General features: G+C 36.6%; 1 protein-coding gene across 10 annotated transcripts in view; it reads right to left on the reverse strand.

Annotated features, from left to right (window-relative positions):
- The window catches only part of LOC133609842 (sickle tail protein), a 264,761-nt gene that overhangs the window by 137,514 nt on the left and 105,683 nt on the right, over positions 1-21,564 (reverse strand). For 8 of the 10 annotated variants that reach the window (XM_061965843.1, XM_061965837.1, XM_061965840.1 and 5 more), the window contains one exon: positions 1-220. This exon is cut by the window's left edge and continues 55 nt beyond it. The exons of 1 other annotated variant lie outside the window; for it this stretch is intronic. In XM_061965843.1, coding sequence (XP_061821827.1) covers positions 1-220 — 220 coding nt within the window. Of the gene's footprint in view, positions 221-9,999; positions 10,108-21,564 lie in introns of those variants that run through there. One more of the 10 variants, XM_061965844.1, reaches the window with a different exon arrangement.

The raw sequence follows: 21,564 nt of genomic DNA on the forward strand, positions 1-21,564 counted from the left end.
TTGTGCTTGAGGTGCTCCAGGAAGGCCTCCCTCTTCTTGTCCATGTCAGGGGGCTGCATGGCCAGGATCTCTCGGCTGCCGCGGGCCCCCCCTAGCGTGTGCCTGCGCGGGACGCTGCGGCCGCCCTTAGAGGCCTGGGTCCCATTCGGCGGGGCCTGTCTTCGTGTGGCGTGCTCGGTGTCCTCGGGGGAAGTGACCCTCAGGTTGCTCTTGGTTTGCTCTGAATGCAGGGGGTCAGAGAGCACGCGGGGTCAAGAAGACACATGTGCAGCGCTGATATTTTGTCAGCAACATGGAGACCAGTGAAGTTGGCACGTTGTGTAAATGGTAAATAAAAACAGAATACAATCATTTGCAAATCCTTTTCAACTTATATTCAATTGAATAGACTGCAAAGACAAGATATTTAACGTTCGAACTGAGAAACTTTGTTGTTTTTCGCAAATATTAGCTCATTTGGAATTTGATGCCTGCAACATGTTTCCAAAAAGCTGGTACAAGTGGCAAAAAAGACTGAGGAAGTTGAGGAATGCTCATCAAACACTTATTTGGAACATACCACAGGTGAACAGGCTAATTGGGAACAGGTTGGGTATTAAAGCATGAAATTCTCAGTCATTCCCAAACAAGGATGGGGCGAGGGTCACCATTTTGAGAACAAATGCGTGAGCAAATTGTCCAACAGTTTAAGAACAACATTTCTCAACGAGCTATTGCAAGGAATTCAGTGATTTTACCATCTACGGTCCGTAATATCATCAAAAGGTTCAGAGAATCTGGAGAAATAACTATATATAACATTGAATGCCCGTGACCTTGGATCCCTCAGGCGGTACTGCATCAAAAAGCGACATCAGTGTGTAAAGGATATCACCACATGGGCTCAGGAACACTTCAGTAAACCACTGTCAGCAACTACAGTTCGCCGCTACATCTGTAAGTGCAAGTTAAAACTCTACTATGCAAAGCGAACGCCATTTATCAACAACACCCAGAAATGCCTCCAGCTTTGCTGGGTTCGAACTCAACTAAGATGGACTGATGCAAAGTGGTCTGACGAGTCCACATTTCAAATTGTTTTTGGAAACTGTGGACGTCGTGTCCTCCGGAACAAAGAGGGAAAGAACCATCCGGATTGTTCTAGGCGCAAAGTTGAAAAGCCAGCATCTGTGATGGTATGGGGGTGTATTAGTGCCCAAGGCATGGGTAACTTACACATCTGTGAAGGCACCTTTAAAAATAGGTTTTGGAGCAACATATGTTGCCATCCAAGCAACGTTATCATGGACGCCCCTGCTTATTTCAGCGAGATAATGCCAAGCCACGTGTTACAACAGCGTGGCTTCATAGTATTCTAATCACTTTAGTATCATTTATATACTGATGCCATACTAGGTATCTGTATTTTCAACATGTAGAACGATTACCGACTATACAGTGAAGTTTTAACGCAGGGGTGTCCAAACTATGGCCCCTCGGCGAGACAGAATGCTTTCAATAAACAATGGCAGGAAGAAGTATAGTCATATGTACACATAACTGCCATTTTGCCACCATCTGGTGGCCAATTTAATCACCTCAACCATTAATTATTCCAACAAGATTGGACAGAACAGCATTCACTTGTATGACCCAATTCAAACAACCTTTCCTAGTCATGGGCAGAGAGAAAAAAAAGTGCCAAAAGTCAACAAACATGGTCACTCATAACACAACCTGCTCATTGAACTTTGTGGTTATTATTAAAAAAGAACAACAACAAAAATGCACAAACAACATAAAAAAATCTAAACTACCAAATTAGCTACAAGGAATGATGAGAAAATGCATAACACTCTCTCCAGACTTATCCTCCTACGGTTTAGCTATATCTCGTCCTGCAGTAATGATTATATTTGTAAGAAACTTACTTTATTTGCCGCCATGGAGGGGAAGATCATTGACTTAGAAGTGGCTTTGCACTGTGGAGGGACATTAGCCGCGTAGTGTTGAAGTAGTGTTCAATCGACATAATCACGATACTACGATAAAATTAAAAGCTCCATTGTCAGCCAAATTGATATCATTCATATTGTATGTCGTCCATATGGAGCAACCCTACTTCCCTAACTACGGCGAAACACAGACGACAAACTAAAATGAACGCATGCTTGCAAATAAAACTCAGAAATGTAAGACAGCAACACAGTCGTCGTTATCAGCTCAGCTAAATTAAAATAATTGGGATTATATCATTAAACAAATGATCATCTAGGGATGTTCGATAATATCGGCCGATAAATGCTTTAAAATGTAACATCGGAAATTATCGGTATCGTTTTTTTATTATCGGTATCGATTTTTTTAATTCTATTTTTATTTTTTATTAAATCAACATAAAAAACACAAGATACACTTACGGTACAATTAGTGCACCAACCCAAAAAACCTCCCTCCCCCATTTACACTCATTCACACAAAAGGGTTGTTTCTTTCTGTTATTAATATTCTCATTTTCATTAATTACTAGTTTCTATGTAACTGTTTTTATATTGTTTTTTTTATTCAAGAAAATGTTTTGAATTTATTTATCTTATTTTATTAATTAAAAAAAAAAAAGGACCTTATCTTCACCATACCCGGTTGTCCAAATTAGGCATAATAATGTGTTAATTCCACGACTGTATATATCGGTATCGGTTGATATCGGTATCGGTAATTAAGAGTTGGACAATATCGGAATATCGGATATTCGTCAAAAAAGCCATTATCGGACATCCCTATTTATTACCCATGAACACACACAAAAGCACGGGAAATTGAGTACTGGTATCGATTCCTAGGTACCAAGAACTGGTATCAGTTCTAATCATAAATACAGTGCATTTCACACACAATTTAATATAGACCAGGGGCCAGCAACCCACAATGTTAATAGAGCCATATTGGACCCAAAAGACAAAAAAAAAAAATCTATTTGGAGCCACAAGAAAATTAAAAGCCTTTTATAAGCGTTATGATGAACGCAACACATGATGTAAGTGTCTATATTAGATATAATAGCCTACTATCAAAATGACTATGTGTCGCAGGCTGACGCAAATATTCGTCGACAGAAATGTTCAAATGTAAAATTTACTCTATACTGGATGTGTGTGTCCAAGTTAAAGGAAACGGTCTTCTTCTAATGGATTTATTACGATCTTTGCAAGCTGGGTAACGTTTGCTGTGGTCTGGAACGACATGGCACACAAACAACTACCGTATTTTTCGGACTATAAGTCGCAGTTGTTTTCATAGTTTGGCCTTGGGTGCGACTTATACTCAGGAGACTTAGACTTAGACTTAGACAAACGTTAATGATCCACAAAGAAAATTGTTCCACACAGTAGCTCAGTTACAATGATGGAAAGTGTAAGGATGGAAAGGACAATGCAGGTATAAATAGACTAAATATAGCGATATAAAATATAACATATTTACGAATATATACATAATATGTGTACAGTAAATGATATATACCGATATTTTATATTATGTCTATAACATATATACAATATATAACAATTACCATGTACCGGTACAATATTACAGTATATGTGACAGCGACTTATGTGTGAAATTATTAACACATTACCGTAAAATATCAAATATTATTATTTATCTCATTCACGTAAGAGACTAGACGTATAAGATTTCATGGGATTTAGCGATTAGGAGTGACAGATTGTTTGGTAAACGTATAGCATGTTCTATATGTTATAGTTATTTGAATGACTCTTACCATAATATGTTACGTTAACATACCAGGCACCTTCTCAGTTGGTTATTTATGCCTCATATAACGTACACTTATTCAGCCTGTTGTTCACTATTCTTTATTTATTTTAAATTGCCTTTCAAATGTCTATTCTTGGTGTTGGCTTTTATCAAATAAATTTCCCCCAAATATGCGACTTATACTCCAGTGCGACTTATATATGTTTTTTTCCTTCTTTATTATGCATTTTCGGCCGGTGCGACTTATACTCCGGAGCGACTTTTACTCCGAAAAATACGGTATCAGAAATCCAGGCAATATTACATACAGATAATGTGTCATGAGACATGAACATTTATATTAAATAGACAGACGACATAAGTAAAGGAAATTAAATGAGCTCAAATATAGCTACAAATGAGGCATAATGATGCAATATTTACATACAGCTAGTCCAGGGGTCGGCAACCCGTGGCTCTAGCGCCGTCCTAGTGGCTCTCTGGAGCTTTTTAAAAAATGTATGAAAAATGGAAAAAGATGAGGGGAAAAAAAAATCTATTTTTTGTTTTAATATGGTTTCTGTAGGAGGACAAACATGACACAAGCCTCCCTAATTGTTACAAAGCACACTGTTTATATTAAACATGCTTCACTGATTCCAGTATTTGGCGAGCGCTGTTTTGTCCTACTAATTTTGGCGGTCCTTGAACTCACAGTAGTTTGTTTACATGTATAACTTTCTCCGACTTTCTAGGACGTGTTTTATGCCACTTCTTTTTCTGTCTCGTTTTGTCCACCAAACTTTTAACGTTGTGCATGAAAGGTGAGTTTTGTTGATGTTATTGACTTGTGTGGAGTGCTAATCAGACATATTTGGTCACTGCATGACTGCAAGCTAATCGATGCTAACATGCTATTTAGGCTAGCTATATGTACATATTGCATCATTATGCCTAATTTGTAGGTATATTTGAGGTCATTTAGTTTCCTTTAAGTCCTCTTAATTCAATTTATATCTCATGACACACTATCTGTATGTAATATGGCTTTTAATTTTTTTTGCGGCTCCAGACAGATATGTTTTTGGATTTTTGGTCCAATATGGCTCTTTCAACATTTTGGGTTGCCGACCCCTGAGCTAGCCTAAATAGCATGTTAGCGTCAATTAGCTTGCAGTCATGCAGTGACCAAATATGCCTGATTTAGCACTCCAACAAGTCAATAACATCAACAAAGCTCACCTTTGTGCAGTCACACACAGAATAAAAAGTTTGGTGGACAAAATGCGACAAAGGAGTGGCATAAAAGTACCTCTTTCTGTGGCAGCATCGGAGAAAGTTGTACATGCAAACAAACTACGGTTAGTTCAAGGACTGCCGAAATTAGTAGGACAAAACGACACTTGCTAAATACTCTCATCAGTGAAGCATGTTAAATATAAACAGTGGGATTTCTAACAATTAGGAGTATTTATGTCATGTTTGTCCTCCTACAGAAACCATATTGAAACAAAAAATATATATTTTACCTCATCTTTTTCCATTTTTATAAATTTTTGAAAAAGCTCCATGGATGGCGGCACTAAAGAGCCGCGGGTTGCTGACCCCCGATATGGACGATACTAATATACCGAATTATGACAGATATTCCTTGTTCCTACGTATGTGCTTGAAGCAGCCGGTGTGTCACTGGAGCCCGTGTGGCTGCACACGTAAACAAAGTATCTGCTTGACAGCGCAAGAAACACATCATCACGACCCATTTCTCCAAAAATACCATCAACCAGATGCAGAAAGTGTCCTACTTTATCAGCACAATTGAAGAAAATGAGAGAATAAAGGGATATAGTGAGGGTCTGACAAATGTCTTCAGCTGTTGGGGAGGCACTTAAATAGGGCTTTCTGTGGTGTGTACTGAGAGCCAGAAACATCCATGGTGATGTAACAGTGGGGACAGGAAGTCTAATTGGAGGAAACTTCATGAAGCTACTTTTTCTCTATTTGGAGTTCAATTTGCAGATCGTTGGGGGGAAACCTGCGTTGATGGCAAAATACAAAAATACCGTATTTTTCGGACCATAGGGCGCACCTTATTATAAGGCGCACTGCCGATGAGCGGGTCTGGTCAGGTCTATTTTCATACAAAAGGCGAATTAAAGGAGTCATATTATGATTATTTTTTACATTTAAAACACTATCTTGTGGTTTACATAACATGTAATGGTGGTTCTTTGGTCAAGATGCGGCGTTTTGTGGTCGGTCTTATTTACGTGGCTCGCCTTCGGCAGCGTCTTCTCCCCGTCATCTTTGTTGTAGCGGTGTAGCGTGCAAGGACGGGAGTGCAAGAAGTGTCAAAAGATGGAGCTAACTGTTTTAATGACATTCAGACTTTACTTCAATCAATAACGGAGCAGCATCTCCTCATCCGGAAACAACAAGAAGGCCAGAAATGTGTCCCGTGAAAAAACGTCCGACCGGAACTCTCTAATAACTAAAGTTCCTTGGGTGAATAATGTACACTCAGTAAACCGGTAGTTTTTAGCACTTCCATAGCGAGATATAAGCTAGAACTTTACACTACTTTATATTAGAAATGGCAACAGTGGAGGATGAATGTCCCATAACAAGAAGATAGAGAAAAAGAAGAAGCTTATAAACTACGGTGTCGGCACGGATTACAATGGCGGACGGGCGCAAATTTTCAGGATTTATGCAGATCCCAAATACAGATCAGCAGGTACCAGAAGGTAAGAAAAGTTGGTTTTGCATAATCTTGCGAAACAAAACAAATAATGTCTGCTAAAAGGTGCCATTTTTGCGTTCCTTATACACAAACCATAATAATACCCGTATGTTGAAGTACAGTACTTATGACTACGGTAGCCGTAACGCGATGACAATCCATCAAGCGGTCGTAAAGTCGTACTAAAACATTTTGACATATTTTTGAGCGCCGTGTGTAATGTTCTATATTCTCAATGAAACATTTAAAGTTTTGGCATTGTTTACTGGCGTCATCTTGCAGTCCACACGTATCTCTTAACAGCACATTTGCGATTACCCTAAAAAATATGGCTATACCTCAGGTTGTACTGCGGTAAAGCATGTTTGGCAAACTTCCCTCCTCAAATTGGTATTAAATTGCTTTGCAGTCTTAAAGCATTGCGATCGCAGATTACGCGTAAAAACAGCTGTGTAAACGTGATCACAGATCACTCTGAGACAGCACACAAAGTTGTTGATTTTGAATTATTTAGATGCTTATTTAATTACATTACACATACATTTAATGTCTATATAAGTACACACACTTTAGAAGTATATATATATATATATATATATATATATATATATATATATATATATATATATATATACACACCGTATTTTTCGGACTATAAGTCACAGTTTTTTTTCATAGTTTGGCCGGGCTCCAGTGCGACTTATATATGTTTTTTTCCTTTTTTATTATGCATTTTCGGCAGGTGCGACTTATACTCCGGTGCGACTTATACTCCGAAAAATACGGTATATATATATATAAATATATATATATATATATATAAATGTATATATAAATATATATATATATATATATATATATATATATATATATATATATATATATATATATATATATATATATATATATATATATATATAAATGTATCATAGATGTACATAATATATTAATATAATATGTATATATGTACACATATATATGTATAGGCTATATAAATGTGTGTGTATACATGCAGTTGGCTTTCGGCCCCCGGCCAAATTTATTTTAGCCCAATGCGGCCCCCGAGTCAAAAAGTTTGGACACCTCTGGTCTAAACATACATTTTTATTAGACAGTTGACGTGCGTATTGGAAGTGGCGCTCTGAGACATCCCAGCAGGCACAAGACATTGATACAACGTTGATTATACATACATGTCCTTTAAAACGGACTTTGTAACAACGTTGCAAAATAGTTGCATTTGTAAATTGGGACAACGTTGATGTCACACATTGGATCCCCGTTGTTGGTTGGGAAATGACTACATTTCAATGCTCAAATCAATGTCACAACCTTCCATGCTTCTCTTTTTTTGCTACTTGCTATCTTGGCCATTCCCAGTGCCATCCAGCTTGGTGTTGTTTCTGTAGTTAGCAAGTATTCCAACTCCGACCCAAGTTTATTTTATTTTTGTACATAGTAATTTGAGACAACGTTGATGATCCATGTTGTTGATTGGGAAATTACCAAATTTCAAAGGCCAAATCAACGTCAGAACCTGACATTGATTAAATGTAGTCAAAAAGCAGGTTGTTTCAACGTTGTATTTGTGTTGTAGAATATTGGTTGGGAAATGACCAAAATTCAATGGTCAAATCAACGTCAGAACCCAACATTGATTAAACGTTGTCGAAAAGCATGTTGTTATGTTTGAGTTGCTCAACATCAGGACCTAATTCCACAAGTTCTCAACGTTGTTTTAATGTCTTGTGCCTGCTGGATAGCTGATATCGATATTAGATTGGGACACCCCCACTGTATGACTAAATTTCAATGGTCAAATCAACGTCAGAACCTTCCATGCTTCTCGTTTTTTGCCACTTGCTATCTTGGCCATTTCCAGTGCCATCCAGCTTGGTGTCGTTTCTGTAGTTAGCAAGTAATGCAACTTCGACCCAAGTTTATTTTATTTTTGTACATAGTAAATTGAGACAACGTTGATTATCCACGTTGTTGATTGGGAAATTACCAAATTTCAAAGGCCAAATCAACGTCAGAACCTGACATTGATTAAACGTCGTCAAAAAGCATGTTGTTCCAACGTTGTATTTGTGTTGTAGAATATTGGTTGGGAAATTACCAAAATTCAATGGGCAAATCAACGTCAGAACCCAACATTGATTAAACGTTGTCAAAAAGCATGTTGTTATGTTTGAGTTGCTCAACATCAGGACCTAATTCCACAAGTTCTCAACGTTGTTTTAATGTCTTGTGCCTGCTGGATAGCTGATATCGATATTAGATTGGGACACCCCCACTGTATGACTAAATTTTAATGGTCAAATCAACGTCAGAACCTTCCATGCTTCTCGTTTTTTGCTACTTGCTATCTTGGCCATTCTCAGTGCCATCCAGCTTGGTGTTGTTTCTGTAGTTAGCAAGTATTGCAACTCCGACCCAAGTTTATTTTATTTTTGTACATAGTAAATTGAGACAACATTGATGATCCACGTTGTTGTTTGGGAAATTACCACATTTCAATGGCCAAATCAACGTCAGATTCTGACATTGATTAAATGTAGTCAAAAAGCATGTTGTTTCAACGTTGTATTTGTGTTGTAGTGTATTGGTTGGAAAATGACCAAAATTAAATGGTCAAATCAACGTCACAACCTAACATGGATTAAATGTCGTCGAGAAGCATGTTGTTTCAATGTTTTGTTTGAGTTGCTCAACGTCTGGACCTAATTCAAGGCGTTCTCAACGTTGTTTCAATATATTGTGCCGGCGGGGAAGTTTCCCTGGCCAAAATGTTGCTAATTGGCCAAAGTAGTTAGGAGGCTGCGAGGGTTGGTAGAACTTGGGTGAATTGCAACAAGGCAAATTCCTGGAGGGACCGTTGAAGATATGCATAACGTTGATGATCCACGTTGTTGATTGGGAAATGACCACATTTCAATGGCCAAATCAACGTCAGATTCTGACATTGATTAAATGTAGTCAAAAACCATGTTGTTTCAACGTTGTATTTGTGTTGTAGTGTATTGGTTGGAAAATGACCAAAATTCAATGGTCAAATCAACGTCACAACCCAACATGGATTAAATGTCGTCGAGAAGCATGTTGTTTCAATGTTTTGTTTGAGTTGCTCAACGTCTGGACCTAATTCAAGGCGTTCTCAACGTTGTTTCAATATTTTGTGCCGGCAGGGAATTTTCCCTGGCCAAAATGTCGCTAATTGGCCAAAGTAGTTAGGAGGCTGCGAGGGTTGGTAGAATTTGGGTGAATTGCAACAAGGCAAATTCCTGGAGGGACCGTTGAAGATATGCATAACGATGCAGTGTCACCAGTCAAAACCGCCCCCACTACACCCTGCTCCAATTCACTGCCACAGCACGTCTCATTCACTCAAAGCCTATTTTTAACTTCCAAACAGTCCCAGTGCCGCTCACCAAACTAAACTAAGTGCAAGACCAAACAAACTTTGCATGAACTACTCTCACAGCGCAGTGGCGTGTCAGGAGAGATAAGACATTTACCTTCCACTCGGGAATGATCTTCACCCGCTATTTCTTCCTCCATCGCGCCTCCTGCGTGGACGTGCGGCGACCGACGAGAAAGCGCCAGGTCAGTCGGCGAGTGGGGAGAAAAAAACAAGTCTGCGGCTAACTCGCCGACCGACTGCCTGCCTGCGTGCTTGTTTGGAGATTCCAGGAGCAGCTCACGTGGAAAAAAAGAAAAAGAAAAGGGGGGCTGGAGATAGGCCCAGCCCCGCCGCCCCAGGATAGACTGGTGGGGGATTTAGAAAGTCAACTGCATTCCAGGACAAAGTGCGACCGGCCCCTCTCACCCTGGGGCGGTGAGATCGACTGAGAGTGGCAACACATGCTCAAGTAGACCGGGGATGGAACAGTTTATGAAAAGAATCTCGACCCTTCGGTTGACATGACACAGTGTGTGGTTTTATTTGTGTTACTAATCAGGTTGGAGCTGAGGGCCCTATGTACGGAATGGCGGCTGGGCTGGAGTCACAGAATTGGCCAATCGAAAAGGAATAGAGATGTCCGATAATAATAATAATAACAATAATAATGGATTACATTTTTATATCGCGCTTTTCTGTTGTTAGATACTCAAAGCGCTCACAGAGAAGTGGGAACCCATCATTCATTCACACCTGGTGGTGGTAAGCTACATTTGTAGCCACAGCTGCCCTGGTGTATACTGACAGAAGCGAGGCTGCCAGTTTGCGCCTACGGCCCCTCCGACCACCACCCATCATTCATTCATCATTCACTCACCAGTGTGAGCAAGGGTAAAGTGTCCTGCCCAAGGACACAACGGCAGCGATTTGGATGTCAAGAGGCGGGGAGCGAACCTGCAACCCTCAGGTTTCTGGCACGGCCGCTCTACCCACTACGCCATACCGCCCCGATAATGGCTTTTTCGCCGATATTCCGATATTGTCCAACTCTTAATTACCGATTCCGATATCAACCGATACCGATATATACAGTCGTGGAATTAACACATTATCATGCCTAATTTTGTTGTGATGCAAAATGTACCAAGGTTTTCCAAAATAAATCAACTCAAGTTATGGAACAAAATGCCAACATGGCACTGCCATATTTATTATTGAAGTCACAAAGTGCATTATTTTTTTTAACATGCCTCAAAACAGCAGCTTGGAATTTGGGACATGCTCTCGCTGAGAGAGCATGAGGAGGTTGAGGTGGGCGGGGCGGGGCGGGGTTGAGTTGGGGGCGGCGGGTTGGGGTAGCGGCGGGTTTATATTGTAGCGTCCTGGAAGAGTTAGTGCTGCAAGGGGTTCTGGGTATTTGTTCTGTTGTTTTTATGTTGTGTTACGGTGCGGATGTTCTCCCGAAAATGTGTTTGTCATTCTTGTTTGGTGTGGGTTCACACTGTGGCGCATGTTTGTAACAGTGTTAAAGTTGTTTATACGGCCACCCTCAGTGTGACCTGCATGGCTGTTGACCAAGTATGCGTTGCATTAACTTGTGTGTGTGAAAAGCCGTGGATATTATGTGACTGGGCCGGCACGCAAAGGCAGTGCCTTTAAGGCACGCCCCCAATATTGTTGTCTGGGTGGAAATCGGGAGAATGTGGTGACCCGGGTGATTTTCGGGAGGGGCACTGAAATTCGGGAGTCTCCTGGGAAAATCGGGAGGGTTGGCAAGTATGACTGGGAGACGCAACTGCTCTGTACTTCTCCCTACGTTCGTGTACCAATCTGTACAGCGGCGTTTTAAAAAGTAATACATTTTACTTTTTTAAACCGATTCTTTCTGATATTACATTTTAAAGCAAAATACACCCTGACTGGACTTTAGATGAAACTGTAAGACATTTAAACAACGTTCCTGCGTGACATTGTGACAATAAAGTTCCATTTGTGCCCAAATATTGTGGTCTTTTTTTTTTTAAGTCAACTTCAACTGTGCAAGCCAGTAACACCGGTAACCTGTGATTAATCATGATTAATAATGATTAATCATGATTATAATAATGATTAATCATTATTAATCATGATTAATAATGATTAATCATGATTAATCCAAACTCAAAAGATAGATGAGTCTAATTTAAAAAAATGTATCCTATGACAACATTAATTCAGATTTGACTTGAAGTACTGGGCAAAATTGTCCACTAGAGTTGTACGGTATTCCATTACTAATAAGGTACTGCAATACTAATGAATCATAATCGGTACTATACTGCCTCTAAATAGTACCGGTTCTCTTTTTTTTTTTTAACGGGCATGACGGCGCGCCGTTGTCATGTTGTGACATTGCTAGTTTTACGAGAACTTATATAACACTTATATAAGACTTTTCAAGTAATTTTGATAGTAGGCTAAATATAGCTCATATAGACACTTACATCATGTGTTGTCTTCATAATAACACTTATGTAAGACTTTTAAAGTCATTTTGATAGTAGGCTAATATAGCTAATATGGACACTTACATCATGTGTTGTCTTCATTAAAACACTTATGTAAGACTTTGAAAGTCATTTTGATAGTAGGCTAGTATAGCTAATAGACACTTACATCATGTGTTTTCTTCATTATAACTCTTATATAAGACTTTTAAAGTAATTTTGATAGTAGGCTAATATAGCTAATACCGACTCTTACATCATGTGTTGCCCTCATTATAGCACTTATATAAGACTTTTAAAGTAATTTTGATAGTAGGCTAATATAGACACTTACATCATGTGTTGCCTTCATTATAACACTTATATAAGACTTTTAAAGTCATTTTGATAGTAGGCTAATATAGCTAATACAGACACAACATGTGTTTTCTTCACTATAACACTTATATAAGACTTTTAAAGTCATTTTGATAGTAGGCTAATATAGCTAATACCGACTCTTACATCATGTGTTGCCCTCATTATAGCACTTATATAAGACTTTTAAAGTAATTTTGATAGTAGGCTAATATAGACACTTACATCATGTGTTGTCGTCATTATAACACTTATGTAAGACTTTTAAAGTCATTTTGATAGTAGGCTAATATAGACACTTACATCATGTGTTGTCTTCATTATAACACTTATATAAGACTTTTAAAGTCATTTTGATAGTAGGCTAATATAGCTAATATAGACACTTACATCATGTGTTGCCTTCATTATAACACTTATATAAGACTTTTAAAGTCATTTTGATAGTAGGCTAATATAGCTAATACCGACTCTTACATCATGTGTTGCCCTCATTATAGCACTTATATAAGACTTTTAAAGTAATTTTGATAGTAGGCTAATATAGACACTTACATCATGTGTTGCCTTCATTATAACACTTATATAAGACTTTTAAAGTCATTTTGATAGTAGGCTAATATAGCTAATATCGACACTTACATCATGTGTTGTCTTCATTATAACACTTATGTAAGACTTTTAAAGTCATTTTGATAGTAGGCTAATATAGCTAATATAGACACTTACATCATGTGTTGCCTTCATTATAACACTTATGTAAGACTTTTCAAGTAATTTTGATAGTAGGCTAATATAGCTAATATAGACACTTACATCATGTGTTGTCTTCATTATAACACTTATGTAAGACTTTTAAAGTCATTTTGATAGTAGGCTAATATAGCTAATATGGACACTTACATCATGTGTTGTCTTCATTAAAACACTTATGTAAGACTTTGAAAGTCATTTTGATAGTAGGCTAGTATAGCTAATAGACACTTACATCATGTGTTTTCTTCATTATAACTCTTATATAAGACTTTTAAAGTAATTTTGATAGTAGGCTAATATAGCTAATACCGACTCTTACATCATGTGTTGCCCTCATTATAGCACTTATATAAGACTTTTAAAGTAATTTTGATAGTAGGCTAATATAGACACATCATGTGTTGCCTTCATTATAACACTTATATAAGACTTTTAAAGTCATTTTGATAGTAGGCTAATATAGCTAATACAGACACAACATGTGTTTTCTTCACTATAACACTTATATAAGACTTTTAAAGTCATTTTGATAGTAGGCTAATATAGCTAATACCGACTCTTACATCATGTGTTGCCCTCATTATAGCACTTATATAAGACTTTTAAAGTAATTTTGATAGTAGGCTAATATAGACACTTACATCATGTGTTGTCGTCATTATAACACTTATGTAAGACTTTTAAAGTCATTTTGATAGTAGGCTAATATAGACACTTACATCATGTGTTGTCTTCATTATAACACTTATATAAGACTTTTAAAGTCATTTTGATAGTAGGCTAATATAGCTAATATAGACACTTACATCATGTGTTGCCTTCATTATAACACTTATATAAGACTTTTAAAGTCATTTTGATAGTAGGCTAATATAGCTAATACCGACTCTTACATCATGTGTTGCCCTCATTATAGCACTTATATAAGACTTTTAAAGTAATTTTGATAGTAGGCTAATATAGACACTTACATCATGTGTTGCCTTCATTATAACACTTATATAAGACTTTTAAAGTCATTTTGATAGTAGGCTAATATAGCTAATATCGACACTTACATCATGTGTTGTCTTCATTATAACACTTATGTAAGACTTTTAAAGTCATTTTGATAGTAGGCTAATATAGCTAATATAGACACTTACATCATGTGTTGCCTTCATTATAACACTTATGTAAGACTTTTAAAGTAGTTTTGATAGTAGGCTAATATAGCTAATATAGACACTTACATCATGTGTTGTCTTCATTATAACACTTATATAAGACTTTTAAAGTCATTTTGATAGTAGGCTAATATAGCTAATATAGACACTTACATCATGTGTTGTCTTCATTATAACACTTATATAAGACTTTTAAAGTCATTTTGATAGTAGGCTAAAATAGCTAATATAGACACTTACATCATGTGTTGTCTTCATTGTAGCACTTATATACGACTTTTAATTCATTTTGATAGTAGGCTAATATAGACACTTACATCATGTGTTGTCCTCATTATAACACGTATGTAAGACTTTTAAAGTCATTTTGATAGTAGGCTGATGTACAGCACTGTATAACTTGTCCCCTCAACACAACAGTCAAGAAACAATTGTTGCTCCAAATTAGGAACCTAAGTGTCCTCAGATGATGCAACACAGCGTAGTTTAACATCTTTTAGCTGAAGGCGAGGGTGGCGACCGCCAAAGTAACAGCACCCGGATCGATCCACGCGGTGCAAAAGGAGACGGCGCAACATTGGCGTACCTTTCACCCCGCTGGTGGGCGAGAGGACGATCAATGGGGGCCGAGGGGGGGTTTGTGGACCATGTAATTACGGGCGTCGGGGTCGATGGCGCTGGCAAATGCAACTCAGCAGCTTGGCGGTTAATGTGGAGACCCGAGAGGACAATTTCACCCGCGCCGGAGACACTTTGACAAGTTCTCACCGGGAGTGGAAACACAAAAACAAGCCGACCCGTTCCGAGAGCGTCGGGCCTCTCGCAGTTCCGTGAACCGCGGCACGAAACAAGCGGCGGAGAACACGCTCCGACCTGTTGCCTGCAGCAGAGAGGAGCAGGTGGCGCATATTCTCTCTCACTGCCTTCATTTTAACCACACACACACACACACACAAAAAAACAGTAAGTTAAAAATAGCATTCGTAGTTTTGGCTCCAAACTTTTGAGTTTAATGCTCACTCAGAGTGGAACTGGAACATTTGACACGCTGCAGTTCTGGGACATCTGGAAGACTTTTACAGACTATTTCAATAGGAGAGTTTTTCTTTCCGACACTGTCAGAGGTGTTGTGGCGTGATATTCATCAGAACAAATACCCAGAATCCCTTGCAGCACTAACTCTTCCGGGACGCTAAAATATCCCCCCCCCCCACCTCAACCCAAGTTAAAGCTCTACTATGCAAAGCGAAAGCCATTTATCAACAACATCCAGAAACGCCGCCGGCTTCTCTGGGCCCGAGATCATCTAAGATGGACTCATGCAAAGTGGAAGAGTGTTCTGTGGTCTGACGAGTCCACTAATGAAAAAACTAAAATTACAGACTGAAATAAAAAAAAAAAAAATTTTTTTTTTTTTGTACAGCATCGGAAGTGAATTGTGAAAGGTGTCTCCTCCTGCTGGATGTACCGGGAAGTAACCATGTCACACAAACCTAATCAAATTGATTCTGGGTTACTAACCAGAATGTAAACAAATATACTAATATACTTTAAAAGGGAACTGCACTTTTTTTGGGGGGAATTCTGCCTATCCTTCACAATCATTAGGAGTAGAGATGTCCGATAATGGCTTTTTTGCCGATATCCAATATTCCGATATCGATACCCATATATACAGTCGTGGAATGAACACATTATTATGCCTAATTTTGTTGTGATGCCCCGCTGGATGCATTAAACAATGTAACAAAGTTTCCCAAAATAAATCAACTCAAGTTATGGAAAAAAAAATGCCAACATGGCACTGCCATATTTATTATTGAAGTCACAAAGTGCTTTTTTTCCCTCTTTTTTTTAACATGCCTCAAAACAGCAGCTTGGAATTTGGGACAAGCTCTCCCTGAGAGAGCATGAGGAGGTTGAGGTGGGCGGGGTTGGGGGGGGATAGGTAGGGAATAGCGGGGGGTGTATATTGTAGCGTCCCGGAAGAGTTAGTGCTGCAAGGGGTTCTGGGTATTTGTTCTGTTGTGTTTATGTTGTGTTACGGTGCGGATGCTCTCCCGAAATGTGTTTGTCATTCTTGTTTACATCATGTGTTGCCTTCATTATAGCACTTATATAAGACTTTTAAAGTAATTTAGATAGTAGGCTAATATAGCTAATATCGACACTTACGTCATGTGTTGCCTTCATTATAACACTTATATAAGACTTTTAAAGTCATTTTGATAGTAGGCTAATATAGCTAATATCGACACTTACATCATGTGTTGCCTTCATTATAACACTTATATAAGACTTTTAAAGTCATTTTACTAGTAGGCTAATATAATGAAAGCAACACATGATGTAAGTGTCTATATTAGCTATATTAGCCTACTATCAAGTCATATATAAGTGTTATAATGAAGGAAACACGATGTAAGTGTCTATATTAGCCTACTATAAAATGACTTTAAAAATCGTATATAAGTGTTATAATGAAGGCAACACATGATATGTCCATATTAGTTATATTAGCCTACTATCAAAATGACTTTAAAAGTCATATATAAGTGTTATAATGAAGGCAACGCATGATGAAAGTGTCTATAACACTTATATATGACTTTTAAAGTCATTCTGATAGTAGGCTAATATAGCTAATATCGGCACTTACATCATGTGTTGCCTTCATTATAACACTTATATAAGACTTTTAAAGTCATTCTGATAGTAGGCTAATATAGCTAATATAGACACATCATGTGTTGCCTTCATTATAACACTTATACAAGACTTTTAAAGTCATTTTGATAGTAGTCTAATATAGACACATCATGTGTTGCCTTCATTATAACACTTATATAAGACTTTTAAAGTCATTCTGATAGTAGGCTAATATAGACACTTGCATCATGTGTTGCCTTCATTATAACACTTATATATGACTTTTAAAGTCATTTTGATAGTAGGCTACTATAGCTAATATCGACACTTACATCATGTGCTGTCTTCATTATAACACTTATATACGACTTTTAAAGTCATTCTGATAGTAGGCTAATATAGACACTTACATCATGTGTTGCCTTCATTATAACACTTATATAAGACTTTTAAAGTCATTTTGATAGTAGGCTAATATAGCTAATATAGACACATGTGTTGCCTTCATTATAACACTTATATAAGACTTTTAAAGTCATTTTGATAGTAGGCTAATATCGACACTTACATCATGCGTTGCCTTCATTACAACACTTATATAAGACTTTTAAAGTCATTCTGATAGTAGGCTAATATAGCTAATAAAGACACTTACATCATGTGTTGCCTTCATTATAACACTTATATAAGACTTTTAAAGTAATTTTGATAGTAGGCTAATATAGCTAATATAGACACTTACACCACGTGTTGCCTTCATTATAACACTTATATAAGACTTTTAAAGTCATTTTGATAGTAGGCTAATATAGCTAATATCGACACTTACATCATGTGTTGCCTTCATTATAACACTTATAAACGTCTTTTAATTTTTAGCAGCTCCAGACAGATTTGTTTTTTGTATTTTTGGTCCAATATGGCTCTTTTTCAACGTTTTTGGGTTGCCGACCCCTGCCTCAAATGAATACACAAACTACCAAAACACTACTGAAACACTGCGTCTAAAAGGGTTAATCTGCTGGTACGTCTCAGAGATAAGTTGTTTCCTCACAGGTAACTGACACCACCAGAGTTGTTGCAAAGTCGTGCACAATGTAGCCCGGCCACATTTTTCCCACGATGCACCAATACTCCCCTAGAGAGCAATAATCAGCCTTCCGATCTGGGGTTTCTGGTTACCTCCCCGCCTGGCCAGTGTGACAAAATGTTAAAAAAAAATACACGTTCCAGACAACACTGATAAAGGCATGATGAACCCATTAAAACTCGGGTTGATCATGTGTGCAGTACTCCCGCCACCCAGCAGGGAGCAACAGTGAGGCATATGTGTCACAATGGGGTGAATAGAAAAAGACTACACTGGGGAAACAAAAAAGCAAAATAAATTGCAAAAATCCGACTTTTAACAACGACTGGACAACAAAGCATGAATGTTCTGCAAGTGCTTGAGTCGTTGTTTCCTGTCGGACCTTTTAAGCGACGGACACATTGATCCAGACATGCAGCAACAACATCTTTGTATAAGTAGACATAAAGATATTTAGTCTGTGTTGTATTGGAATTGCTGACTTTGTGATGTCTTTTGTATTCGTGGTCGTGTTGTTTTAACGATCAAACTTCGTTTATCAATCAATCAATCAATCAAAGTTTATTTATATAGCCCTTTTATCACAAATGTCTCAAAGGGCTGCACGAGCCACAACGACATCCTGCGCTCAGATCCCACATCAGGGCAAGAAAAACTGAACCTATTGGGCGCAATGAGAAACATATAGTTGTAAAATTGACCAGTAGAGGGCGACAACGCTAATAGTGATAAGTCACATGCAATGTTTGGTGTGTGAATGTTGTGTAATTTCTATATGTGGAAACATTTGTAGTTTATTGTGTGAATATATTAACACTAAACTTGTATTTTATTTATGTAAAATACACACAATGGATATTATTTACGGAAAATACACAATGGACATATACATATATATGTACATATGTGTGTATATATATATGTACATATATATGTACATAAGTGTATATATATATGCATATATATATATATATGTACATATGTGTATATATATGCATATATATATGTATATGTATATATATATGCATATATATGTACATATGTATATGTATATATATATGCATATATATGTACATATGTGTGTATATATATGTACATATGTGTATACATATGTGTATATATATGCATATACATACACATATTTGAGACACTTGTGATTTAGGGCTATATAAATAAACATTGATTGATTGATATGTACATATATATGCATATATATATACACACATATGTACATATATATGTACATATGTGTATATTTATGCATATATATGTACATATGTGTGTATATATATATGCATATATATGTACATATGTGAATATATATATATTGTTTTTGTCTGAGAGTAACTCAAACCTTGTTTAATACATGTAACGTCAAATTTAGGTTTAATCGTTTCATTGTGATAGGTCACATAGTGTGTGCAATGTTTGGTGTGTGAATGTTGTGTAATTTCTATATATGGAAATATTTGTAGTTAATTGTGTGAATATATTAACGCTAAAATACACAAAGGATATTATTTACGGAAAATACACAATGGACATTATATGCATATGTATGTATATATATGTACATATGTGTGTATATACTGTATGTACATGTATATGTACATGTGTGTATATAATGTATGTACATATATATGTACATATGTGTGTATATATATATATATATATGCATATATATATATGTACATATGTGTGTATGTATATATATATATATGTACATATGTGTGTATATATATATATATATATATATATATATATATATATATGCATATGTGTGTATATATGCATATATATGAACATATGTGTACATACTGTATATATATATATATATATATATATCCATATATATGTTGTTTTTTGTCTAAGAGTAACTCAAACCTTGTTTAATACTAAAGCATCAAATTTAGGTTTAATCGTTTCATTGTGATAGGTCACATAGTGTGTGCAATATTTGGTGTGTGAATGTTGTGTAATTTCTAGATGTGTAAACATTCGTAGTTTATTGGGTGTATATATTTACACTAAACCTTCTATTTTATTTACGTAAAATACAGAACGGGCGTTATACTATTGTTATGTTTGTTTTTTGTTTATACTGTATGTTCAGTCTTACAAACCTAAATGAAGAAAGAAGTGTAAAAACAAATAATGAAGGTATAGAATGCAAAAGAAGGAACAGCAATCCTCAACAAAACTTCTGGAGCTTCTGTTTCTTCACGCTTTTAACTATCGAGGGCAGAATAATGAATTTATTGACAGTGCAGTGCGAAAGCAGATGTGTTTACTTTGTAATAAAGTAAACACAGTCTGAAAGAAATATAACCGGCGGAGCCACTTTCGAATGTAAAAAAATCCACATTTCAATGCCGGCCCCTGGGCCCTCGAAACTGCGGCCCTCTTCATGATGTAACTGAATCGCCCTGCACTGAGAGAACATGTTGTGAAATATGAGGAAGCTGTCATACCTGACAGGAAGTTGACTTCAAGTGGAGTCCTCAAGTGTTGTTGTACAGCCCTCTTAAAATGGGTGACCTTTACCCCCCCACCCCCAAATACTCGCCGCAATTAAATCTATTTCCTGTTTTGTTGACAGCCTACAGCGGCAAAAAGGGTTTGTCTGTGTCGAGAGAATAACTTAAGCCGTCGTATATATATACATACACATATATATATATATATATATATACATATATACATACACACATACATATATATACACATACATATATACATACACTTACATATATATATATACATACATATATATATATATATACGTACACATATATACATACACTTATATATATATATACATACATATACACACTTATACATACATACATATACACACTTATACATACATATATATATATATATATATATATATATATACACACATACATATACACACATATATATATATATATATATATATATATATACACACATATATATATATATATACATACACACATACATATATATACATACACACATATATACGTATATATATATATATATGTACAAACTCATACATATATACATACACATATATATATACCGTATACAGTATATATATATATACGTATATATATACAAACTCATACATATATATACATACACATATGTATATATACTGTGTATATATATAGACATACATACACATATAT

The sequence above is a fragment of the Nerophis lumbriciformis genome, linkage group LG07 (assembly GCF_033978685.3).
Source record: "Nerophis lumbriciformis linkage group LG07, RoL_Nlum_v2.1, whole genome shotgun sequence".
Taxonomy (NCBI): domain Eukaryota; kingdom Metazoa; phylum Chordata; class Actinopteri; order Syngnathiformes; family Syngnathidae; genus Nerophis; species Nerophis lumbriciformis.